The 26151-nt window shown below is 59.8% G+C and overlaps 1 protein-coding gene across 2 annotated transcripts in view; it reads right to left on the bottom strand.

Moving 5' to 3' along the window:
• ADAMTS14 (ADAM metallopeptidase with thrombospondin type 1 motif 14) overlaps nucleotides 1-26151 on the bottom strand; it is a 74512-nt gene that overhangs the window by 3243 nt on the left and 45118 nt on the right. The window contains exons 5-21 of one of the 2 annotated variants that reach the window (XM_089314114.1): nucleotides 24877-24960; nucleotides 24111-24258; nucleotides 22504-22609; nucleotides 20895-21038; nucleotides 19609-19741; nucleotides 17267-17380; nucleotides 15194-15342; nucleotides 13329-13504; nucleotides 11173-11306; nucleotides 10787-10910; nucleotides 9792-9869; nucleotides 7917-8080; nucleotides 6010-6178; nucleotides 5439-5571; nucleotides 3447-3654; nucleotides 877-1006; nucleotides 377-487 (exon numbers count right to left, since the gene is read on the bottom strand). In XM_089314114.1, the coding sequence (XP_089170240.1) occupies nucleotides 377-487; nucleotides 877-1006; nucleotides 3447-3654; nucleotides 5439-5571; nucleotides 6010-6178; nucleotides 7917-8080; nucleotides 9792-9869; nucleotides 10787-10910; nucleotides 11173-11306; nucleotides 13329-13504; nucleotides 15194-15342; nucleotides 17267-17380; nucleotides 19609-19741; nucleotides 20895-21038; nucleotides 22504-22609; nucleotides 24111-24258; nucleotides 24877-24960 (2305 nt within the window). Of the gene's footprint in view, nucleotides 1-376; nucleotides 488-876; nucleotides 1007-3446; nucleotides 3655-5438; nucleotides 5572-6009; nucleotides 6179-7916; nucleotides 8081-9791; nucleotides 9870-10786; nucleotides 10911-11172; nucleotides 11307-13328; nucleotides 13505-15193; nucleotides 15343-17266; nucleotides 17381-19608; nucleotides 19742-20894; nucleotides 21039-22503; nucleotides 22610-24110; nucleotides 24259-24876; nucleotides 24961-26151 lie in introns of those variants that run through there. The other variant, XR_016221680.1, reaches the window with a different exon arrangement.

Raw genomic sequence — 26151 nt, 5'->3', positions numbered from 1 at the left:
GAATCGCAGAGTGAGCTACGGCTCAGAATTCCGAGCTCCAGGGGCCAGAGAATTCACGCTCTGCATTGCTATGACAGCGCACTCACAGGGGGCATCCGGGGTGTCACATTGTCACCAAACAGGGCGGTATCTCCAGATTAAACAAGGAAATGATTGCCCGTGGGTTCAGGTCAGACTCAGCCACCCAGTGAGTGCGGGCGGCATGCTGGCAGTGCTTCAGAGCTGCAGGCACGGGGCCGCGGACCAGCCCAGCATGGGCCCTCCTTCCCTGCCCCTCCGAGGACTCTGAGGCTCGGGGAGGCTGAGCCCACACAGACAGGTGCGAGCTGGGTCTGCCCTGCTGCTCCGCCCACTTGGGGAGCGGGGAGGTACGCACCTGCCAGTATTTTGTCCGTGGGAGGTCGGGGCCCAGAGGGCGGCACCCACGGCTCTTCTATGGTCACAGGCTCCCGGGTATCAGCCTTCACTGTGGCGTTCGGGAGAGTCCCTGCAAGTGGGGAGAGGCAGCTCTAGCCCGACTGGCCCTTGGCCTCCAAGGTCCATGCAGCCGCGGAAGAAGCCAGCTGTGTGATGAAGACAGCTGTGGCTGTGAACTTGTTTGTCCTTTGTCCCAACACTACACAGAGCGACAGGTGCTCACACAGCATCTGCAACGTTAGGGGCTCCGCGGGGCCTAGGGATGATGTGAAGCAGACAGGAAGGCACGTGCAGGTTGTTCGCAAACACAAGACCACACCATTCGTACAAAGGACTGGCATGCCCGCACCAGTCCCCTGAGGACACCTCGGGCTGGTTTTCTCTGGGATGTCTAAGGGGCCGGGAGGCAAGACTGGGCTGGGTGTTGGGGGGCGGGCTCCCGTCGCCCCACCTGCTCACCTCCACAGCGGGGCAGGCTGCAGATCTGCACGGTGTCCGGCTTGACCGCCTCGCACTGCCCGAGACTGTTGGCGCTGCTCCGGCACACCACCTGCCGCTGCTGGATGCCTTCTCCGCAGGTGACGGAGCACTGCCGGGGGCGGGGCAGGTGGAGGGAGGGACAGAGGACGGGCCGGTGAGCTCACGGCCCAGCCCACGCGAGGACAGACAGCACACAAAGGAGGGAGCCCCATCTTCTCTGCACCAGAGGGACACGCAGCAGCCCTGAGTAGCCCCACCAGGACCCCACACCTGGAGCCAAACACGGCAGCAAAGAGCCGCAGCTCCACGCGTTGGCTTGAGAGGGTCCTCCTGAGCCCCATTCGAGCTACTCTCCCTGCACCCACGGGTCCGCTCTGTGCCCGTGTTCTCGGGTGCCTCGGGGCTCAGGCCACAGGCCCCCATTGTCACGCACTGCATGGTGTGACCAGGGCAGGTCCCTTTCCTCGATGACACCCGGACAGGATGCAGTAGGCTGTGTTGTCACGTCACCGCGTTGCTGCTCGGTTTCTAATTCTGGAGACCAGACAGCTGGGGACAGGGTCTTGGGGGCCCTTCTAGTTTTGACACCCAAGGATCTTGTGACTCAGCGACCCCACACCAGCCCACAGGCCCTGTCCACAAGCATCTCCTTCCCCGAGAGGGGAAGGTGTGGGTGCCACCACACACACTGTCCCCTGGGCTGCCCCGTGTGTAGGCCCTGTTCACAGCCTGCATGGGGAAGACCCCGCAGAGCTCCTCTCCCGACAGCCCAAGCCAGACTGAGGGCCAGGGCCACACAGCCCGGAGAAACCAGTCAGCCCGCCGCCAGCAGCAGTGGCAGTGGCGACTGGCTTTGGGTGCCTTTTCCAGTCTCACGGGGGCCAACAGTTTCCACCAAGCCTCGCCTCTCATTTGTTTCATTCCTTTGAGGCTCAGCAATCTGTCTGTATCAGAACAGACGAAGCTACAGATTACAGAGAAGCGTCTAAAACCTGCAGGCGCTGCATGGGCATTTGGGGTCTTTGAAAGCTGCCATCACTGTGTGATATTCCAAACACACAGAAAGCACGGAGGGCTGCCCACGAAGGCCTGTTCAGACATGGCCAGCACGTTAACAACCCAACCTCGGCACACTGCCTGACACCGTGGTTCAGGGTTCTCAGCTTCTAGAGGGCAGCAGGTCACACTGTGGTATCCTTTTCCAATCCCCTGCAGAGGGACACCTAGGCTAGTGCCTGGTGGTTGCTACGACAACCGGCATGGCTGTGCTTGCTTCCTTGAGCAAATGAGGTTTTAAAAATCAGGATAAAATCTCCCTCACAAGGTTCATCATAATCACATAAGAAAATGTAAGTTGGTGGGATTAAGTACAGTCACATTACTGTACAACTATCACCACCACCTGTCTCCATAGCAACCACTACCACCGCCCATCTCCATAGCAACCATCGCCACCATCTGTCTCCATAGCGACCGCTGCCATCCGTCTCCATAGTGACCACCACCACCACCCATCTCCACAACTTTTTCTTCTTCCCAAACTGGAACTGCAATGCCATTAGACACCAACACCCTCCTGCCTCCCTCCCTGCCGGCCCCTGGCCACCACTGTTTTATTTTATGTCCCTGACTTGCGGAGGGGCCTCACATCTGTGAACTCCTGCACCACTTGTCTGGCTTCTTCCACTTAGCATGGTGTCTTCAGGGTTCACGTCAGGCAGGTGTTCAAGAGAAACCCAAGACCCAGGAAGGCTTCCCTGCGGCAGTCTCTGGGGCCTAAGCCGTGCACCTGCAGGGCTCCACGGCCTCACCACCCACCCCCTTTCCTACTCCAGCCCCCAGCAGAGGGGGCTTCTGCAGAGCTGCCACAGGGGTTTCTGAAGCCAATGAAAGCCTTCCGCTGCTCTTCAAGTTAACACAAACTCCTCACACAGCCCTGCAGTGCTGGCTCCCCGTCCATCCTTGCAACGCTGCCCTGCAGCCCCTGCCCCTTCATTAAACTCCCAGGCCACTGTCCATTTGGTTTCTGAAATGCTGTGACACTGTTCCAGCCAGCTGCGAGACCAGCTCACCCCGCAGGTCTCAGCTTCAGACACCTCCTCTGAGAAGCCCTCCCCCTTGACTAAGCCCCGCCTTGATCACATGACCCTGATTACTCCCCATAATCTGGAGCAGCGTCTGCGATTGGTTGCTTTTCTGTTAGGTCTCCCTTGCTGGGCTGGGAGCTCGCGGAGGACAGAGCTGCCTCGCACTTCTAGGACAAAGCCTCGCCATGTAGCTGGCGCTCAGCAAGTATTCTTGAACGCACAAATGTGCTTGAGCTTCCTCCCCTGGGACATGGGACATTAACACACCCTCCTAGCGCTGGGTGAAGCTTCAGGGACACAGCACAGAGCCACGGGAGCTCTGACTTCGTTCTGAGAAAAAACGGAGCAGGAAGCTCTGTGCCCTCAGGGAGTGCCACTGAATTTCTCAGACCGTTCCCCCACCCCCACCCCCCACAGCCCCAGCTGCTCCCCAACCCCTCCCACCTCCGGAGGACAACTCACCTGAGACCAGGCTCCTGTCCGCCACTGGGCAGGGCAGGGCACACGCAGGCAGGGCCGCCGGGCCTCAGGCCGCTCGCCGGGGCAGGCTTTGGCGGGCATGGCCTTGCGGGTGCTGTTGGAGACCACCAGCAGGCACTGCACCCCCCGAGTCTGCACCCCCAGCTTCCCGCAGCTCCGGCTGCAGGCGCCCCATGCCTCTGTCACCCACCTGGAAATGAACAGAAGGGGAGGTGGGATGGAGGGGATACTTCCTCCCAGGGCCGCCTCCCACCCCCAGAAGAGCTGCAGGCTGCAGTCAGAGTGGGCTTTGCCTGGCTATGGGCCTCACTTGGGGAGTCACTGTTCTCCCCAGCTGCCCCTCATCCGAAAGCAAGTGCAAAGCGTTCTACGTCCTGGCTCCCAGAGTGACCGTGGGTGGGCTCTCAGTGCCTCGCAGCCTCAGCTACCCCACCTTCATACTGGGGGTGTTTGCACGCTCCTTACATAGCTGAGGGCCTACCACACAGAGGCACTGCCCTGGGTGCTGGATTCAGCCTCGCACACAAGAGATCAAAGCCCGGCTTTGGTATTCAGCACTTCTCCTGTGGGCTCCCACGACCATCGCGATCACTGTGATCACCCACAGGGCCATGGCACTCAGTCTCCGTGGGCGGCCACAGAGCGCCCTGCAGCAGCACCGTGATGCACTGCTCATCTGGGGTCAGCCCAGAGCAGAACCACTCTGATGGGAATGGGGTGGGGCAGCCCCAGCTCCTCATCCCCCTAGGCTCCCGGGGACATCTTTGAATGAGCCGAGTTTCCAGCTAAGTCAACCTCTTCATTTAAAAATCAGGACATAATCCCAAGCCAGGGTGAGAATGACCTGCCAGGATCTCAGGCAGAACCAACCCTGTGTCTTCCATGATCAAACAGTTGTGCAGAAAGCAGGCTGGGTGACAGCAAAGGAACAGACAGAAGGGAAGCCGAGGGGGCTGCGATGATGCTGCTGTCCTACGCAGGACAGGGGCTGGGCACAGCGAGGCCGCAGCAGGCTCTCGCCCTGGCCCGGACCACATCTGGCCCTGGGGCTCCCCTGTCTGCAAGGGGAGGAGCTGCTCTTAGTCAGGGAGGCCCCGCCAGCACCGAGGTTCAACCAGTGAGGACCCCAGGGGAAGCAGGAGGACAGAGGCCCTCTGGGGTTCCACCCTCAACCCTGCCTGGGGGACCAGGGAAGCTGGGAGGGGCTTGTGGACACCACGGGGCTGTTCTGCGATGGCTCAGAGACCTGACCGTGAACCTCCTTCCATCACAGCTCTCTCCCCTCCTACACGTAACCCCAAGAACACGACCTTGTGCTTGAAAGTGCCTGTGTCCTCCGGCCAGGGAGGCCCACTCAGGGGCTACTAGATCATGGCCGAGTCCCTGGACTCCTGATGGCCAGGCAGAGGGGAGGCGCCTCTGGGAACCGGAGCCAGGAAGCACTGAAGTGCACTTCAGCTCCACAGGCCCTGCTGGGTCACTGAGGGGAGGTCTCCACACTGGCCCTCAGCCTCCCCGTCTGAGAAGGAACGGCTGGAGATGCACGCAGCAGAAGCGACGTCCTTCTCCTGGAAGTGGAAGCTACTGCTCCAGAGGCCCCAGGGAGAACGGACAGGCCAGGCAGCTGGCGCTGTCTCACGCTGGAGCACTCACGTGGGCTGGGAGCGCTCACGTGGTCTGGGAGTGCTCATGTGGGCTGGGAGCGCTCACGTGGTCTGGGAGTGCTCATGTGGGCTGGGAGCACTCAAGTGGGCTGGGAGTGCTCATGTGGGCTGGGAGCACTCAAGTGGGCTGGGAGTGCGCATGTGGGCTGGGAGCACTCAAGTGGGCTGGGAGTGCGCATGTGGGATGGGAGCACTCACGCAAGCAGGGAGCACTCACTGGGCTGGGAGCACTCACGTGAGCAGGGAGCACTCACATGGGCTGGGAGCACTCACATGGGCTGGGAGCACTCACTGGGCTGGGAGGACTCACGTGGGCTGGGAGCAGGGCCGCAGGTTGCAGCCCCGGCGGATGGGCTTGGGCCTCTTCCTGTGGTCGCACAGGTGTTGCTGCACCATGTGGTGGTCCTGTCTGCGGCGGCAGCCGTACTTGGTGAACTGGATACCTGTGGGGCGGACAGGCTGTGGTGGGCCTGGTGTGGCCAGCACCGCCCCCCCCCATCCCCCTGCCTGGGCCAAGGCCTCAGGACAGCACCCACTGCAGAGCCTGGAAGACAAACCTCACCCTCTTCTCTCCACCTCTGCACAGTCCCTGAGCACCTTCCTTTCTCAGCCCTGATAACCTGACATGGAAGTGGCCTGGGCGGCTGCTTCTCCCACATCCAGGGAGCTCTCAGAGGGCAGCTGCCCGGCCCGGACACTGCTCAAGCAGCCTCCTTAGCCCTGAGCCCCATCCCAAAGACCCTGCCCAGGATGCTCTTCCACACATCAGAAATCATGGGGACACCGAGGCAGGAGCAGGCACACACTGAATGGAGACAACACCAGCCCCCACCCTCCTCTCCTTCCCAGAGCCCCTGGGGTGCTGCCAGGAGAGCCAGTACCTCCTCCACAGGTCTTGGAGCAGGCGGACCAGCTCTTGAGCGCCCACTCGTAGGAGTGCGTCTCCTCCAGGAGCACATTATTGTTCCCTATCAGGGGCAGCAGGTCCTCATGAATGACGTACTTGTAGGCCAGGCTGCTGCGGGGGCCGCCCTCCGCGGCGGGTAGCACCTGAGAGCAGATGAGGGAATGAAAATGTGAGCAAGGCCAGCATGAGAAAGAGGGGTGTGAGGTTGGCGCAGAGCAGGCAACACTAGGAGGCGGCGGGCAGGGGCGCCAGGCGTGGCCTGGGGGCATCAGACTGATGGGCCTGTGGCTCAGCACCTGCAGGGTGCATGCCCACTCCAGAGCCCACAGCAGCCTGTGCGCCAGGGAAGGGCTTCCCACTCACAGACCCGGGCTCTGACGCGGGCAGCGCCGTGTGCATCCACGCACCCGCACCCGCACCACCCAACTCGAGAAGGTGGTCAGCAGGCAGAGTCTGGACACGAGGCCCTCACCGGACGCAATTTGCAGTATTTCTCCCACTCTGTGGGTGGTCTGCTCACTTCCTTGATGATGCCCTTGGATGCACACTTTCAATTTTGATGAGGTTCAGTTTTTTTTCCCTGTTTCTTATGCTTTTGGTGCCATAACTCAGAATCTAAGGTCACAAAGACTCATCCCTCTGTTTTCTTCCAGGACACCTGTGGCCTTCGCCCTGAGATTTAGGCCTTTGAACTAGTGTGAGTTCCTATTTCTGTCTGAAGTCCTGGGGGGATGGAGAGCCACCTTCATTCTCCTGCCCTTAGATCTCCAGTTGTCCCAGCACCTTTGTTTGTTTTCCCCTTGAATGGCCTTGATACCCTTGCTGAAAATCAGCAGGCCACAGACAAGAGGGCGACACATGTTGTATTAGATTAATAAGTACGCTGACAGTGATCGGCCAGAGAGCTCATTCCACAGATCCCGCCCAATGGGTGAGGGTGGCACTGGGAACAAAGTCTGCCCCAGGCCGTGCTGCCACCAGCTGGAACTGAGGGCAGGTGGACACAGCACCTCAGGGCCTGTCTGGGCTGCTGAGTTAACAATCCTTGCCCTACAAGGCCTGGCTGGAGACGGTTCCCATCCAGGATGGTGGCCCCACCTCCTCTCAGGAGACAGCACCAGGGAGTCAGCTGCATTAAGAACCTGAAGGGCCGGCGCCGCGGTGCACTAGGCTAATCCTCTGCCTAGCGGCGCTGGCACACCGGGTTCTAGTCCCGGTTGGGGCGCCGGATTCTGTTCCGGTTGCCCCTCTTCCAGGCCAGCTCTCTGCTGTGGCCAGAGAGTGCAGTGGAGGATGGCCCAGGTGCTTGGGCCCTGCACCCCATGGGAGACCAGGAAAAGCACCTGGCTCCTGGCTCCTGCCATCGGATCAGCGCGGTGCGCCGGCCACAGCGCGCTGGCCGCGGCGGCCATTGGAGGGTGAACCAACGGCAAAAGGAAGACCTTTCTCTCTGTCTCTCTCTCTCACTGTCCACTCTGCCTGTCAAAAAATAAAATAAAAAAATAAAATAAAATAAAAGAACCTGAAGAAGCCACTCCTGGACCCGTCGTGGACCCTGCCATGATGCCCACCAATGCTGGCTGGTGGCAGGATAACTGGGGAGCCAGCCCTGCCCCACACCCATCTCCAACCCCCTATGAAGGAGCACAGACTCCCTGCGTGTGGCCCCTGGGGGTTGCCAGCCAGGAGCCACCCCTGCTCCCTCAGCAGCTTTTAAGCACAAGGGAAGAGCAAAAGCCAGGCCTTACCAGGCTCCTGAGGACCTAGGGGTGGGCGCTCTGCACCAGGCCTGTGTCAACCCATTGTGGACACACTGAGTGAGGCATGGGGGGGGGCAGGAGTGGGAGGGTGGCAGAGGCCACCACCCACAGTGGGACGCACCAGCACGGCGATGGCTTCGGGCAGGGGCCCGCTGGTTTTGAGGCTTTCCTTGGCGTCTTCCACCGAGTGCTCCCACTCCAGGCCCAGCGCGATGAAGGTCCGGCTCGGGGCCGTCTTGCCCTTGGGGTTGAGGATGAAGTTTCCCGTGACCTGGCTCTTTACCGCTGGCCGGGGGTAGCAGGGAGAAGGTCACAGAGATTCCTGCTCCCCTCCAGGGTTCAGTGAGTGTGACGGTCAAGGCCTTCAGTGGGGCCCCTCGGGTAGACATCTAGTCAGGATATCTACCTGCCACCCCTCCCCACTGGGTCCTCCCCCGACAGGTCTGCGCACTGCCCCCACCCATACCCCCACCCACACACTGGCCCTGCCCAAACCCTCGTGCACTCACTCCTCCTACTCTCACTGCCTTCGCTTCCCTTCTTCTGCCCAGAGCTATGGCTCCACACAAGGCCACCCCCAGTACAGGAAGCCGTCCTCAATCACCCAGCCCGGCGGGCATCGTAAGCTGGTGGGGCCGGCCTCTGTCATATGTCGAGGTGATGTTGCAGCCCACCTGCCCCCACTTGCGGGGTCTGAACACAGACACTTGGGGGAGAATGTAGCCACACCTAACACGTGAGAAGCTGCCTGCTGCCCGCTGCCCATGCCTGCCAGGATCCTGCTCCCAACATTGTGCATGGCTTGGTAATTGAGAGAACCACAGGCCACGCAGCGCACCCCAGAGAAGGGTGCAGTTCCGTGAGTTTTTAGTGTCTTAAACCGTCACCAGAACACGTTCATCACCACAACAGAAACCCAGTACTCATCAGCAGTCCTGCCCACCTCCTCCCACAGCCCGGGGCCCAGCGCGTCTACTTCCTCTGCCTCTGCAGACTGGCCTTCTCTGGACATTTTCATGTCTTTGCCCATTCCGTGTCAGCAAAAACAAAACACACAAAACCACCCCTGACATGTTGCTCTTCATTTGCATCTGTGATTTACTTGGGGGTTCTAATTGTTACTCAGCCTTGCCTTCACTGTTGGCAAGGGTAGATATCTCAGTGACTGTGTCTGGGTCTCATAACAACGATTTAAAAGCCTATGTGGTAGACTGCACAAATGACTATGAATTCCTCCTATCCCTGCACGTGACTCTTCTCCCAGCTGGAGGTCATCTGTTTTCCTACCCCTTGAATCTGGACTTGGCCATGTGACTGGGTCCAATGGGACACTGGGAGACACACTGCAAGTAGAGACTGGAAAAGCATTTGCATGCTGGGGCTTGCCCTCTCTTGCCACTCCTGGGGACCAAGTGACCAACACCGTGTGACTAATCTCAGGGTACCCTGTTGGGGCAGGGTCTGTCACCCTTAAGAACCTCAGGTGGCAGCTGGTATCAACCACCTGATGTGAGTGAGGCCATCCTAGACTAACCAGCACTAAACAGACCCACAGCTGATGGCATCTACCTGAGTCCATCCAGGCAGAGCAGAAGAACCACCCAGCTGAGCCCAGCCCAAGCTGATGACACACACAACTGTGAGCTCATGAATAATGTTTGTTTGGAGCCACTAAGTTTTGGGGTAGAAATGCTTGTTAGGGAGCTGATTGATAAACTCTGAAAATGGTTTTCCTTTGAAAGCCATCTACACACCCAAGGAAGTATTCCTAGTGGTTGCTCTGGGAGAAGAAAAATGCCCTGGGAGGCGGAGATGGTAGGGGGACTCTTCTAGCCAGGGAGTGGGTTACCCATTCAACATCCACTTAGAAATACAGGAGCAGGGGGTCCTCTTCCCAACATTCAAGCTTCTGAACTTCTTCTGGCACTAGAATTCTCCCCCAAACCCGAGGGCACAGCTGGGGCCCGGCTGCCCCTTGCAGCACCCCGGCACTCACCGATGCCATGGGGGTTCTTCTCCAGCCCCTCAATCAGGATGTGCCTGGCGCCGGCTGGGATCTGTACTTGCTTGAGATCTGCTGCCACAAGAGAGACCCAGAAACACAGTGGGCGCCCTGAGCTGGTGGCCCCACAGCCCGGTACCCACATCTCCCACTGGGACCCAGGAACATCCCATCAGATCCCGGAACTCTCTGAACCTCTGCTTCCTCATCTGTAAAATGGCGGTGGGGCATTCTCAGGGAGCAAGGAGGATCACTTGGGGGCTTCAAGCACCCCATAAGGGGCCACTGCAGGAGTGGGAGGCACTCTAACTTCCTGCCTTCTCACCTCTCCTGTTCCACTCCTCTTTGCTCCTCTGACTGCCCCTCCCCGCTTGTGTCTCACACCTTCAGCCACAGGAGGGATTTAGATGACACAGGTCACGAAGCCCCTACATGGCCGTTCTGGGCTCTCCCAATCCAAGGCCTGGAAACAAGCCTGGCTCACAGTCACCAACCTTCCCCCCAGAAATGAAAGGCAAGGCCAAGCTGTAGCAGTCCCAAAGAAGAAGCAGATCCAGCTCACACTACAGTGTAAAGGGCTGGTATCTGGTCATTTTCCACGGCAAGTATGGGCAGACTGGAGGTGGAAGGGGAATCAAGGAACTCAGAGATGCCAGACGTTCATACAAGGGGGTGCCACAGGTTTAAAAAGCGAAAGGTGGGAAAGGAGAGAGGGACAGTGCAGCCTTGGCCACGCCTGCAGGCCTGTCTGACGCACAGCCCTGGGGCCAGAGAGATGGCTGAGCTCCCAGCACAACCCACTGCCAAGCAGGAAGACACTCCTGGGAGCTGCTGGGCCCCCAACTGGGCAGCAGCATGCCCGGGAGCTGGCGAGACCTAGTGCAGCTCCCCGCTCACCAGCCCCAGCGGCTCCGGAAGCTCTCCTGCTCCCACCCTGCGGCACAGTGCACAAGGAGGGAGGGGGCGGTCCCTGCCCCAGCCCCACTCACCTGCCTGCTTGGAGGCCTTGCCCAGCGTCCCCTTCACAGTCCTGCAATGGGAGTTGTCGCCACCACAGACTCCACACTTGTCATCCGCTTTCATGGACCCCACTTCCTTGTCACAGCCGACAGGCTGAAGCCAGAGGTAAGGTCAGAGAGAGGAGGCATCTCCCACCCCACCCCCCACCACTACTCCCCAGGCCAGCAGCCCCTGGCTCCCTTCCAGTCTGCAGACCCCAGCCACACATCCCCGGGCAGCGTTCAGAGGGAGACTGGGCACATGACCTGGAGAGTCTGAAACCTGCGTGGGGTGGGGGTGGGGGTGGAAGGCGATGCTTATCTTCCCAGGGAGAAGGAGGGGCCCGCAGTGGGTGGCAGCCCGTGGGGCCACCTACCACACACTCGCCACGAGCGCAGACGCTGTACGGGTCCCGGTAGCTGCAGCGAGTGCCATCGTGCACCACCTGGTTCATGAACACCACGTCCCCCGTGTCCTCTGACTGGCAGATCAGCTCACACTTCTGGGAGTCTGTGGGGAGACGGGCCATGCTGAGCCCCAGGTGCCTCAGAGAAAGCGGCTGGCCGGGGAAGACATCAGCACCAGGGCCCTCTGGGAGAGGTCTGGGGGCGGGGCAGCAGCTAAGACGTGGACATCCCTATCTCATGCAGGAGTCCTGGCTCCGCTTCCAGCTCTGGCTTCCTGCTGATGCACCACACCCTGGGAGGCAGCAGGCCGCAGCACAAGTACTGGCGACCCTGCCTCTCACATGGGCAATCCAGACTGGGTTCTGCGCTCCTAGCTGCAGCCTGGCCCAGCCCTGATTGTTGTGGAACTTTGGGGACATGAACCAGTGGATAAAAGATCTCTCTTTCTCTTTACCTGTCTTTCAAATAAATAAACACAAATAAAAATTATTTTAAAGAAATGAAATCCCTGCTGTCCACTTACAGATCAGCTGTATGACCTTGGGCAAATGACTTGACCAATCTAAGCTTCAGCTCCCCATTTTACAGTCCATAATCAGAAAAATGGCTCTTCAGTTATCGATTAAAATCAAGCAATAAAATAATAATAATAAGCTGTCAGTTAATGCTTACTACACACCACATATTTCTGAAACGCTTAACACACTCTGCTGTGCAATTTTGAACACTTTGCGTGAATTAACTCAATTAACCTCTCAATACCCGCAGGAGGTAGGGTCTCATATGGCAGAGGAGGGAACCAAGGATTGGAGAGGCTAAGGGACTTGCTCAAGGCCACACAGCCACATGGGAAGAGGTTCAGTTCAGCCCAGATTCTCACCCAAGCAGTGGGCTGGAGTCTGCTCTGAGCTCTGCAACTTTCCCAGGCACAAGTGTGTGAACATGTGTGAACGTGTGTGAGCACCACAGGCTGGTGCAGCAGGCGGAGCAGAGCAGTGAGCTGTGTGTGCATCTGAGTAGGGCGGGCCGGGGTGGGGGAGAGGTCCTTTATGGTGTGACGACAAAAAGTTCCCTCTCTGGGCTGTGGATGTCCTAAGAAGGAGGCTCCAGAGGACACATAAACACTCGCTGTGCTTCTCAGAAAAAGCGAGGTCGGGGGCTTAGCTGACTTCCTGGAATTTATCCGAAAGTCCTGGGAGAAGCTGGTGTCCAGCTGCCCATGGGCCTCGGGGCTCCTCCCCGCCTCGCGCTGTGGCTGCTGGCTTGGTTTCTCAACGGAGCTGGAAGGCTCCAGAGCAAGCCCTGGCCACAGCCCACACCTAAGGACCCTGCTGGGCTCCCAGGACACCTGGCGACTTCCTGCCTGCAGCACCCGGACGCACCAGCACCTCGCCCCATTCCCGCCAGCACCTGGGCCACCTCTCTAGAACCCAGCGGATTCTGACTGGGGCACCAGGGCAGGCAGGCGTCCGGCAGCCATGGAGCCGGGCGACGGTGTCAAGGGAGCAGCAAGCTCCCCGGAGTGGGAGGAAGACATTCCCCAGCACTGGCAGGCTTCCAAGGCCCCTCCAACATAAAGATCCGATGATTCCAACCATGAGCAGGGAGCCCAGGGGCCTGGGGCCACGCCTCACTCGGGGGAGGAAAGGTGGTTCTCAGGGCAGCTGTCTGGGGCTGCAGGCTGTGTGGTAGGGAGTGAGGGGCCATAGAGGGGCCGGGGAAAGGCTGGTGGGCGAGGGGAGGACTTGAACACTGGAAAACACTTTGTCGCTTTGTCCCCCCTTCCCTGGCTTCTCCAGCAGCCAACACCGCTGCCAGGCTCGGTGGCACCTTTGGGGAAGGACTCCACCCCAAGTCACTCTCCTGGCACCTGCCAGAAAACTCCTGTAAGTAGACACATCGGGGATGACCTTGATGGGGCTGTAGCCTCAGAGGTATGCCGGGCATAGACCTGCAAGCCAGCTGACTACAGTGCCCCTTTTGGCACCGCTACTGTCCCTCTAGCTAGATGGTAGGCTTCAAGGCTTGGAGGCCCTGCCAGGGAGCAGAGCCCATGGCCGTGGCAGACATCCAAGGACCGGGCGGGTGGAAGGTTGAGGGGAGACAGGCAGCGGGGTCTGCTCACCATCATCAGGCTCGTAGGGGAGCCAGCTGTGCCTGGCATTCTGGTGGACGTAGTAGGAGTTGCGTTTGGCGCACTGCTGGGCCCGGAAGTCCTCGTGGGGCCCTGGGCACTCCTGGCTGTTGCAGACCTGGTACTCGAACATGGGCCCAGAGCATGGGCGGCCTCCATAGGCTGGGCTGGGCAGGCACAGAGAGAGCCGGTGAAACTTGCTGGCTGGGAAGGCTGGGGAGGGCCAGGCTTCCCCACGACCACCGGGAGCAGCAGAAGCATCACAAAGGGCTCTGCTAACTCCTAAGCTAGAGTGACCGCAGTGCGCGGCTGCTGAGTGCAGAGCTTCGGGATCCCTCTTCCTCCCTGACTGCTCCAGCCTTCAGGCATAGATGCCACTGTGGGAGAGAGACAGACAGACAGACAGACCGGGGACTGACTACCCTCTCCAGCTGGCTGGAAGCCTCATCAGTCTTACTCAGCTCTGCACATTCCCTCGCCCGCTGCACACGGGGCCTAGGGTGCAGCAGGTGCTCCACGAATGACCCCTGCACTCATGCCCACGTCCCCTGCCACGTAATGTCGTAATCAGCTCAGTGCTAAAAGAAAGCTGCCTTTGCAATCAGAAGAGCTGGCTTCCAAGTCCTGACCAGGCAAGCTCGGTCAAGTCACTCAGCTTTGCTGGGTCTTAATTCCCCCCTTGAAAACAAGGGACAATTTTATAGTCCTCCTATTGTGTCTGTGAAGAATAAGAAAAGATACTTTAAAGCAATCTGTAAGCTCCTCTCAGATAAGTGAAGAGGATTCTGTTAGCTAAGGCCATGGATACAAAGTGTCCCTGTGCGAAAGGCTGGCACCCTGCTCACAGAACTTCCTGGAAAATTACATGGGCTTAGGCACCCGTGTGCTTGCTCCCCTAGCACAGAGGAAGTGCTCCATACGCTGCAGCAGCAATTTTAACAGCAGCGGTCATCTACCAAGTGCTGAATCTGCCAAGAGCACACCCAGCATATCATTTCAGCCTCAGAAAAGCAAGAGTCACTGTTGCAAAGCTCAATAAATGGTAGCTTTGATCCAGGGGATGACTGTCAGTCGTGATTGCACAGGGGCTCGTCAGGGTGGGTACCAGAGGGCCGTGCATCCCTCCAGCTGTGCTGTATCCCCAACAGGTGGAAGCCATGGGCAGTCAGTCCCTTCGGGTTCACATCTGTAAAAGCCAACGCTTCCGCAGGCAGTGAGCTGCCCAGCCCTGGAGGCAAGAGCAGGATGTGAAGGACCAACCCTGAGGATGCTGGAGTCACCGCAGCCCTGCGATCACACCACCTGGTGCCACAGAGGGTCGGGTGAGGCCCTCTCCCTGGGGAGGGTCCTGAGGCCACCTGATCCCCCACAGCAGCCTCCCCCAGACCCCGCTGCGCATGAGGCTGTCCTCAGCAAGCTGCATCAGCTTGGGAGAGGGGCAGGGGCCTTCGGGGCTCAGAAGTTCCAAAACTACAGAGTAGGGGAGGGGATGTTACAGAGAGGGTGAGAAGGGAGAAACAGACATTTGACATTTGGCGGGGTAGGGAGGACCGAGGTCATCACAGAGCGCTGTGGAACTGGAAGGATCGCGGCCCACCCCACCACTCAGGGGAAGCTTCTACACATGAGAACTTGAGAATCACTAATTTGGACACACTCACAGGGGTCAGACCCAATGGGCTATTAGCAAACACAGGCAGGAGTGCCGTGCCTGCAGCAATGTGGGACCAGCATTCATTAAAATGCACCTGCTACCCTTAGGTGGGTTGAGCAGAAGCCCTACTCTCCCACACCCTGTCTCCCCAGGCCCTCCTCCCTGGGCCCCTGCCCTTCCCACCCCAGCCAAGCACACTCACGGGGGGTTGTCGCAGCTCCGGCTGCGGGATCGCACCCCGCCCCCACATGACCGTGAACAGGACCCAAACTTGGTCCAGGAGCTCCAGCCTCCGTCCTGGCCGTAAGTCTGCTCGGGAGACTTCCAGACGCAGTGACCCTTGAAGCACCACTAGGGGGAGTAAAGGGCACGAGATCACCACGGGCCACTGCAGCGGAGCCCTCCATGGAGGGTGCAGAAGCGGCCATACGGTGCAGCTGGTGGGCACCACGGGAGAGCCCGGAGAACAAGACGCTAACAGCCTGAGCCTGGAATCCCACCTCTGCCGTGCGCCGAGCACCCTCAGCTGCACAGTGTGGGTGACGGCACCTGCCCATGGCATTTTATGTGACAAGGCTGGGGACAAAGCCCTCCAGAGATGCCAGATATGATCACCAGGGAGAACAAATCTGCAGTGACCTGTTTCGTCACCCTGGGAGAAACAAGGGCTGACAGGGAGAGAAGACACCGTCTCCCCACCCTGTCTACAGCTGACCTTGGCTTGTATTTGTACGGCGTTTCAGGGACCATCAGCAGGCAAGCCAGTTGCACAGGAGGTCCGTCCATGCAGCAGGCGTGTCCGGGTTTAAATCCCCACTTGGCCATTCCCAGCCCTGCGTGTGTGGCGGGGGTGGGGGTTCTGCTCCACCTTGCTGTGCACTCATCTGTTAAAACTATGCTAAGAACCCAAGGCAGCAACGCCTACAGAGACCCCAGCACAGGGCCAGGCGCTGGAAGGGCTCAGCTGCCGGGAACTCCCTCGCCTCTTCCTGGAGGCACCAAGCAGGAGCCAGCAGAGCTCCCGGGTCTTCCTCCAGAGACGCACTCGATGGTTCTCAACCCTGGGCTCACTCAGCTGCCGGGCTCAGCATCTCCAGAGGCAGCGACTTTGTGAGAAGCTGTGGGAAGGCATAATTCACATGCCTAGAAATCACTCGCTTCGAGTGTACGACCCCACACAGTTTCACAAATTCAGAGTTGTGCAACCATCACCACCGTCCATGGTCAGAGCATTCTCTCTCCCCTGAGGACGCCCTCTGCCTGGCCACAGCCCCTCCCTAGCCCAGGCTGGGGATTTTGAAAGCTCCCACAAGACAGCAGCAGGTAGCCAAAACCAAGAACCATGGATCAACTGTCCTGTGAAACTGTGACCGGGAGAGCTTGGAATGATGAAAATACCTGGGAAAACCGAGGTGAAGGAAACACCTGGAGCAGGTATAACCGGACTCTGCGAGGACAGCCTGCAGGTGTGGAGCCCACAGGGCCTGGGCAGAGCCGTGGGTTGCCCACGTGAAGCGACAAACCCGGGGGATGCTCAGCATGGCAGATGTGGAGGGGGAGAGCCTGGCGAGGGTACAGGACCCCAGGCAGGTCATGGGGTAGTGCGTTATGGCTGGACTCAAGCAGACACTGAGTCTCTTCCCACCCCGCATCTTCCCAGCACTCCCGGTCACTCTGACCTGGCCCAGCATCTCCAGAGTAGCCCTGGGAAGGGCAGGATGCTTGGCCAGGGCTCAGCAGGGCCAGAGAAGTTCAACCAAGGGCCCGAGGTCACCACACAGTGATCAAGGTCAAGGTCGGCATAGAGCAGAAGCAGCTTTCACACCCCCACTGAGCATTCCCAGACCTAGCCCCCAGGTCACCTGCCCAAAGGGGGCCTGACACTCACACAGGCATGAGGAGCAAATATGGCAGGAAACACGTGTATGTGAAGGAGGATCAGAGACAGCATGGAGTGGGCAGCAGGAGTCAGACCCTGGAGTCTTCCCTATCTTTCTTCTCCCTGTGTCCCCAACACATTTATTAACCTGTTGGGGCCCCGTTCTTCTCATCTGTAAAATGGGAGTAAACCCTCCTGCTGACAGGTCTGTGAGCTCACAGTGTACTCAGCCAACTGTAGAGGCTGAGGGCTGTGGTGTGCGAGAGAACCCGGGTGTTCCCGGGAGACCCCTCACACGTCAGTGGGAACACTGAGTGCCTCCCCCACTGCCCCCCACATGGCAGGGCATGCTGGACGACCCACGCCCCAGGAAGGCCACTCCTGCCACCCACCTACCTTTCCCGGTGCGCAGTCGGTCCCATCCAGTGGGGGCCCCTTCTTGGTCTTGCAGAAGTAGGGGTTGTCGGGGTGGCTGCACCACAGCTGCCTGCAGGGCTCAAAGGTCCTGAACTGCGTGGCAAGGGGACAGGGTCACTGGGCTGGACTGGAGGGGACAGGGTCACCAGGCTGGACTGGAGGGGACAGGGTCACCGGGCTGGACTGGAGGGGCAGGGTCACTGGGCTGGACTGGAGGGGACAGGGTCACTGGGCTGGACTGGAGGGGCAGGGTCTCCAGGCTTGACTGGAGGGGACAGGGTCACCGGGCTGGACTGGAGGGTCAGGGTCTCCAGGCTGGACTGGAGGGGACAGGGTCACTGGGCTGGACTGGAGGGGACAGGGTCACCAGGCTGGACTGGAGGGGACAGGGTCACCGGGCTGGACTGGAGGGGCAGGGTCTCCAGGCTGGACTGGAGGGGACAGGGTCTCCGGGCTGGACTGGAGGGGACAGGGTCACCAGGCTGGACTGGAGGGGACAGGGTCACCGGGCTGGACAGGAGGGGTAGGGTCACCAGGCTGGACTGGAGGGGACAGGGTCTCCGGGCTGGACTGGAGGGGACAGGGTCACCGGGCTGGACTGGAGGGGACAGGGTCTCCAGGCTGGACTGGAGGGGACAGGGTCACCGGGCTGGACTGGAGGGGACAGGGTCACCAGGCTGGACTGGAGGGGCAGGGTCACCAGGCTGGACTGGAGGGGACAGGGTCACTGGGCTGGACTGGAGGGGACAGGGTCACTGGGCTGGACTGGAGGGGACAGGGTCACCAGGCTGGACTGGAGGGGACAGGGTCACCGGGCTGGACTGGAGGGGCAGGGTCTCCAGGCTGGACTGGAGGGGACAGGGTCACTGGGCTGGACTGGAGGGGACAGGGTCACCAGGCTGGACTGGAGGGGACAGGGTCACCAGGCTGGACTGGAGGGGCAGGGTCTCCAGGCTGGACTGGAGGGGCAGGGGCACTGGGCTGGACTGGAGGGGACAGGGTCACCAGGCTGGACTGGAGGGGACAGGGTCACCAGGCTGGACTGGAGGGGGCAGGGTCTCCAGGCTGGACTGGAGGGGCAGGGGCACTGGGCTGGACTGGAGGGGACAGGGTCACCAGGCTGGACTGGAGGGGACAGGGTCACTGGGCTGGACAGGAGGGGCAGGGTCTCCAGGCTGGACAGGAGGGGCAGAGGCACTGGGCTGGACTGGAGGGCCAGGGTCACTGGGCTGGACTGGCTCCGTTGTGGCCCTGCATCTACAGGCTAAGGGCCTCGATGGAGCTGGGTGGGGAGGGTGTACTGGAACCCAGGATGCAAAAAAGGCAGAACCCCACATATCCTCAGGCTGTACCCCAACTGCCAGAGGCCTCCAGGGACCCCTGTCTCCTGACTGAGAAGGGGCCCAGCCCAGCCCACACATTTCCCTGACCCACGAAGCCCCTGTCCTCTCCCTGGGCCTCCTTCCTCGCCCTTGCAGAAACCACTGTCACTGGGCTAGGACTTCTCTAGGGTTTGGGCTCCAGGAAGGACTGGGCCCTGTGCACATGGGTGCACAGCAGAGCCCAGACAAGGATGGCACTCCCAGCCCCTGTGACCTGGATGCCCACAGGCCAGAGGTTGGCAGCAGCGTTCTCCCAGACTGTCCAGGAATGCCTGGTCCCCTCACTATTCTCTCCCATCACTCCCTGCCTCCAGCAGCCCCAAAGACAGTCTCTGGTTATGCACATCCTATGCCCTGTTCCTCCACCCCAAAGCAGGGCTTTGTTGGAGCACGGGCCCCAGTGCAGCCTGGACAGGGGAAGGGGCCACATACAGGGGCCTCTCGTGGTAGCAGCAGGCCCTCCTGCTCTGAGGAGGATGGGAAGAGAGCTGTTCTCTCCTCCCAGAGCCTGTCCCTGCCCTGGCCTCGGCCTGGGCCATCCGCAGCTGTCAGGATCTCTCCTGGGCAGCTGGAGCTGATCTGGAAGGGGGGACAGGGCTATGCTCCCTGTCTCTACGTCCTCAGGGGCATGGACAGCGTACAGGCACAAGAGGCAGGGATCAGCCAAGCCCTTTGGGTCGAGCAGCATCCTTCACAGAGAAGCTGCCAGGCAGCCAGCCCGGCCAGGACCCCCTTCCCACCTTTCCCAAGGCCACTGCACACACCTATCCCCCACAGATGAACTTGGCAGGCCCTGTTCACCTGGCATCCCCCATGGTGGCGGGCTCTAAGTGGGTCTGCAGGCCCATCCCCAGACCCACTTGCTGGCTGGGTGGGCGGGCATCCTGTGAACGAACAGCCTGGCATGCCTGGCTGGGCAGAGGCTGGGTGGGTACTCACCGCCAAGCACGTCTGGTACCCACTGCCGAATTCGAAGCGGCACTGCTCGTCCATTGGGTAGTTAATCCCAGGCAGCTCCGGGGGCTGGGGCCAGGTGGGTTCAAAGGGGTCGTCGAGGAGGCAGTCGTAGGAGCTGCCAGCACAGACCAGGGAGGTGAGGCAGGCCAAGGGCAGGAAGCCCCAGACTCCCCTGCCTGGGGGCTGGACATTTGAATGGGCACAGAGGGCCAGCAGGAATCTGAACTCTGTGCCCTGTACTTGGAGCTGTCTCTTCCTGTGCTTGCTTCCACCAGTGAGAGCAGGCAGGGGTGGGGGCAGTGGGACTGGGGTTAGGTACTCTGCAGATAGCTGGCTGGGGGTCTGCTTTGCCCACAATTCAGGGATACACTATGATCAAGGTTAAGAGTTGGCTTGTATGTTTGTGGCATAACAAGTAAAGCTGCTGCCTGTGATGTCGGCATTCTATGTGGGTGCTGGTTCAAGTCCTGGCTGCACCACGTCTGGTCCAGCTCCCTACTAATGGCCTGCAAAAGCAGTGGAAAACAGCCCAAGTGCATGGGCCCCTGCCACTTACATGGGAGACCTGGCTCCTAGCTTCAGCCTGGCACTGTACCAGCAGTTGCAGCCATCTGGGGAGTGAACCAGCAGATGGAAGCTCTCTTTCTCTCTGTCTCTTCCTCTCTCTGTAACTCTGACTTTCAAGATGAATAAATAAATCTTAAATAATAATAATGATAAGAGTTGACTTATGGACAGTGTGAAGCTCCTTCTGCACTGGGGGAAGAAGGGAAGTCCACCTACCAGGCAGGACACCCGCAGGCGCCCTGGCCAGCTGCTGCACAGGGTTGGTCTGCCTCCACCTGCCCCATGCAAATCCACTCTGACCCCCATTCTTGGGCCTTGGGTTCCAGAGTCAAACACTCATCATATAGTTATCCCTGGAGACACAGGAGCTGACCAGCCAAGCCAAGAATCGAGTGTGTGTGGCTTGAGCCAAGACTGGGGTTAAGGGAAGGGACGGGAAGCGAGCACCCTCCTGCCCCTTCTCTGTGGCCCTGGGGGACAGGGATACCCCAGCCCCCATGCTGTGGCTCCTGGCCTTCAGCAAGTGCTCAGTGAATCCATTCCCCCAGCAGATTCTAAGTCAGCACCAGGGCGTCTGTGCTCTTACTGAGTACCTGGGCCTGCTTATGAACACGAGGCCTACCCCCTTGGGGGCACCTGGGGGGCAGAAGAGTCAGGTGAAGCGGGGCTGCGGGTGGCAAGGGCACATGCGGGGGACCTACGGGAGGTAGCGGCTCAGCTCCAGCTTGCTGCAGCGGGACCAGTGGAAGCGGTGGAAGGAGGCCTGCACCAGCGGGGCCATGACACTGCCCAGGCTGGTCTCATCTGCGCAGTCATTCCCCTGCCCGTCATGCTCCATGCCGAGCCTGGAGGGCGGGGGGAACAGAGGGAGCCCTGAGTCACACTTAGAAGGCTGCCCCTGGGACACAGGCAGGTGGGCCCCGGATGGGAGACCCTGCCCTGATAGGGAATCCAGGGTGTGCCTCCTGGGCCAGTTTCCCCACCCTTCTCCCTGCAAGGCCATGGGGCGGAAGCAGCCCCCAGTGAGGTCAGGTTCATTCCATTTGCAAGGCTTTGTCCCACTGTTCTCTCCTCCCGGACATCTGCCCCCTCCTCAAACCCCATCCACGTCTTCACAGCTTCCAAGGCCAGTCTGAGCCTTGCTCATGCTCCAAGACCCCAGCTTTCCCTGGGCTGGCCAGAGCAGACACCTGCCCCAGCATTAACAACACGTGACACACACTGTCTCCTAGACCAATGGGAGCAAGGGGCGGGTCTCCCTCAACTCGATTCAGCCTCATGCATTGAGCCCCTCTGAAGCCTCTCAAGACCCCATGGGACTAGCGCTAAGCTAGCTCTTCATGGTGGCACCTGCCATGACGGCTAGCACCTAACAGTTCTCTCCTCACCAGTAGCATTGAATGCCAAAGTCCAGCACTTCTACTTCTTAAATACTCCCACTAGACAGACTCGGGGACCCTGAGCTCAGCCATATCTCTCCAAGGTCAGGGATCTCGGCCTTTATAGGAAGACAAATGCCTGGCTCCAGAGTACTTGGAACCATGGCTTCCCGGGCAGGAAGGGACCCCAGAGGTTTCCCTGGTGTTGGCCTGCATGTTGCAGATGGGGAAACAGACCCCAGGAGAGGAGCACAGCTGGGATAGAATCCTACAGGGCCGATGGCATCCCTTAGCCTGGCCTCTGTGGGCAGACAAGGCTGGGGGCATGGCCGTGGTCTGTCACCGGACAGTGGCCCATCTAGGTTCCCATCTAGCACGTGGCTTCTCAGGGGCTCCTCTGTCCAGTTCTGCACTGAAGCCCCACCCTGGGCCACAGTGGGTGCTCAGGAAACATGACTGAATGAATGGGCAAATGTGCTGTAAACAGAATCCAAACCCGAGGATGCCAGTCCCTGCCTGGCCCTGGTGCGCCTGCTTAGGATGGGCTCGGGTCAGCCCTCCAGTGAGTGCCAAGTGCTGGAATGGGCTGGGCCTTGAGGTGTGGATGGGATGGAGGGAAGCCAGGGAAGGAGACCACCCAGAGGGCAGGCCCCGCCCTACGGCAGGGACAGTGTCACTGACCCACCCTTCTGCTCTCCGTGGTTCAGGGCAGAGCCCTAACTGTCACAGGCCTCTTGGCACCACCCCCCAACACTTCAGGGCAGGGTCTCCCGCCAGGTACTGTTCTCCCAGCTCGGTTGTTATCTCCCAGGACAATGGGACTGGAGGCTGGACCTGGACACAGCCTCCCCCTCATAGACCTCGCCAGAGCTCATAGCACAGCCCATAGCACAGAGCTGCCAGTCCTGCCCACCTTCCTGGCACCACTTACACGTGGCCAGTCTCGTGGGCCACCACGAAGGCGGAGGAGAAGCCATCCTCATGGCTGAGAGCACAGCTTCTCAGGGGGTGGCACATGCCGGTGACAGGTGCATACCCTGGTGGGGAGAGGAAGAGAGTGCGGAAGGAGAAGTCATGGGCAGGTGAGGTGGTCCCGGTCTGGTCAGCGCGGGGGGCCGTGGGGGAAGAAGGCTCCCTAAGCCCCACCCACAGCCCAGCAAACCCAGGGCCCAGCTGCCCTTGCATGAGGCTTGGTGGCCTCCCTCCTGGCTCCAGGCTTTCCCAGCCTCCCCCTGAACAAGGCAGTAAGATTTCTAGGCAGGACCCGAGGCTGTGCACTCGACCTCCATGCTGCCTCCCCTAGTCCTGCAGTCAGTCAGTCATCAATCACGTTGGGAGGGCTTTCTACATGTTTGGGATGGGGGGTCAGGAGTGGCCCTGTCTTAGACACTGGGGTAGGGGGACAGAGGAGAATCAGACCCACCCCCAACGTGGCCCACAGCCGCTACAGGAGATCCAACTTAGCAGACAGACGGGTGATGAGCATAGGGGGTGTGGGCCTCGAGGGCCAGAGTTCAGGGAGCAATGTAGGGTACAGGGGTGATCTGGAGGAGGGGGACAGGAATGGCTTCAGCTGAGGGGGTGGAGAGGGACCTAGAAACAACTGATGGGGGCAGCAGATTGGGCTGGAGGACAGGACTCGCGGGAGGTGGGGACACAGGTGAGGTGCAGGCGAGCCACATGGGAACGGGCAGGACAGCCAGGCTGGACCAGAGCAGCAAGGGCAGCAGCCACTGTGTGCACAGCGCAGCAGGGTGCAAGGCCTGGGTGCTGAGGGGCCCAGGCACAGGCTGGGAACGTTGCTGGGCTGGGGAAGACCCCTGAGGCGGAAGTGACAATGGAGGGGACTAATCATCCGGCCTTAATGCTGACTGAAGGGGGAAGTGGGCTTTTAGTCCACAGCCGGTGGAGAAGTGCCATGAGCGGCTGCAGTGGGAAGGCGGTCTCGCGGCCTCTGTTGTTCTAGAGGTCTGGGATCTGCTCTAAGTGTGGTGCAATTACACGCAGGAGCCTGTGTGAGTGTGTGTGTGTGTGTGTGTGGACAGTGTGTCTCTTGTGTCTATAGTACTGTCCTTTTCACACACGTTTCTGGCTGCATGTGTGCATCTGTGCGTGCAGTGTCTGGGTATATGTGCATGTCTGTACTTTCACGGCAGTGTGTGTCTGTGTGTGCACAAAAACCATACCTGGGATTTCAGCGCCCTTTGGGTAGGCAGGGCTGGCTGACTCGTTTCCAGCATTCCACCAGAAACAAGTAGGAAGCCTCAAGCAGTCAGTTCTGGGGCAGTAGGTACAGGATCCAGGGTGTGCCCACTCATAGCCCTCTGCAGGCTCCATGGAGACAGGAGGCACCAAGTCGGGCCCTTTTCTTGCCCTGTTCCCCACAAAACTATTCCGAAGCTTGCTTACTTGTCACAGATCTGGTCCTCCCTGTGTCCCTGGAGAGAGCTCATCCATTTCCAGGCCCTGCCCTGAGCCTCTGCCTCGACCCCACCAGCTGCACACACCTGGCCACGGCAAATACAGTACCTTGCATACCTGAGGGCCCAAAGTTCTGCCGGGTGAGGAAGATCATGTGGTCGTGGTGCTCAGCATGGCCGGGGTCCTGGCGCTGCTGGGAGTGAGCCCAGCGACACACCTGCTCCAGGCTACGTGCAGGGTTCCCACGCTCGATCAGGCTCAGGGACTGCGGGAGCAGCAGAGCAGCTGGGTCAGAGCCCGGGACGCAGCAGGCCTCTCTCCTCCCAATACAGGTAGAAGGGAACACCGAGGCCGGGGGGCTACAGGGTCCGCCCACTCAGCAGCTGCTGGCACGTCTCCCTCCCCCATGCCAGGGCATGTGTCATTGGAAAAACCTGATGCACGATGACCTCACAGGGTAGGTGCTGCTCCGAGCGTTTCCCCCATACTTCCCATTCCCTGTCTTACAGAATCTCTACTTGGAGGAAGGTCAGTTGTCGCCTGCCTCCCCCCAGAGGAGAATGAGTGGCAGGTCTAAGACTGCAGAGCCCAGGCGCGAGGGCTGGACCACAGCAGGCTGTGTCTCTGCAGCCGCCCATCCAGGAGCCCCAGTCTTCTCATCCGTCCCTCAAGGAGAGGGGTCTCTGAGCACAAGGATGCAAGCTCTCAGCTTCTCCCTGAGGCCGTGCTCACTGCCTCCAAACACCTATACCACTGCGGCCAGGGTCTCTTGGCCTCAGGGTCGTGATCCTGGATGCTGGTCCCTCCAGGTCACCCCATGACTGCTCCCATACTCTGGCCCCACAGCCCATCCCCCTCCAACCATGACAAGCCAGGTGCGTACCTGTCGGTAGCCGACCATGACCAGGCGGACAAGAGCGATGTTCACGTGGGTCCCCAGTGACTCATCGTGGTAAATCTCGTCCACCTACGAGGAGCCGAGAGCGCGGTGTGAGAGCCAGCTACACGCCGGGTCCTGTGCCAGGCACCCAACATACCCCAGTTGCACCTTCACCATGACCTTCTCTTAGCCCTGCTGCTGAGGTGGAAGAGAGGCGCGAGGCCATGTAGCGAACCAGCTACAGAGCTGGGATTCAAATCCTGGGCTGCAGCTCAGTCCCAACCTCAGGTCTTTCCACAAAGCTGGAGTATGGGGCAGCCTGATCCCAGAGCCAGCAAGACAGAGGCTCATCTTTGCACATTTCTGAAGAGCACCCTCCAGAAATGTCCCCCGGCCCAGGGACCCCCGCGAACGCTGCTTGCCCTAACATCTGTGTGCCTTTCCACATGCCACAGGCCTGGGGAGGCAGCACCAGGCTTCTCTGCAGGGCAAATGGCTTGGACCAGCAGCATCAACATCACTGGGAGCCTGTTGGAGATGCAGAGTCTTGCGCCCCACCCCAGGCCTCCTGCAGCACCAGAACCTCGTTTGTGCCAGATCCCAGGTGCTTCCCAGGCACAGCCAGCGTGAGGGGCATTGCTCCCTCAGGGCTGGGGTCTGTGGGCAGAGCCTCACACAGCTCATGCAGATCCACTCTCCTGTGGGCCAGGAAGCCTCCGAGCAGTGGCCAAGGCCTCGTGTCCACCTTCAGGCCAGGGAGCTGCTCCCTACTGAGGATGCCCTGGTCCCCTGCACTGTCCCACTACACACTCCAGCTTTTTTTATTCTAAATAACTTTTCCCCTCTAAGTATAAAACATTTCACCATAAAACAAAATTGAGGGGCCAGTGCTGTGGCTCCGCAGGTTAAAGCCCCAGCCTGCAGTACTGGCATCCCATATGGGCACAGTTCGAGTCCTGGCTGTTCCACTTCCGATCCAGCTCCCTGCTAATGCACCTGCAAAAGCAGCGGAAGATGACCCAAGTGGTTGGGCCCCTGAACCCACGTGGGAGACCCAGAAGAAGCTCCTAGCTCCTGGCTTTGGCCTGGCATAGGCCTGTCTGTCACAGCCATTTGGGGAGTGAACCAGCAGATGCAAGATCTCTCTCTGTGTCTCTCCTTCTCTCCCTGTAACTCTTTCAATAAATAAATAAATCTTTTTTAAAAATTGAAAAATACAAAAAACATGAACGCTATTAGCCAGATTTAGAATACTCACAACTAACACGCTCCCTGCCA

The sequence above is a fragment of the Oryctolagus cuniculus genome, chromosome 15, assembly GCF_051225735.1.
Source record: "Oryctolagus cuniculus isolate XC-2025 breed Fujian yellow rabbit chromosome 15, ASM5122573v1, whole genome shotgun sequence".
Taxonomy (NCBI): domain Eukaryota; kingdom Metazoa; phylum Chordata; class Mammalia; order Lagomorpha; family Leporidae; genus Oryctolagus; species Oryctolagus cuniculus.
The sequence above is the reverse complement of the archived record's forward strand: the minus strand, read 5'-3'. Positions and strand labels throughout refer to the sequence as shown.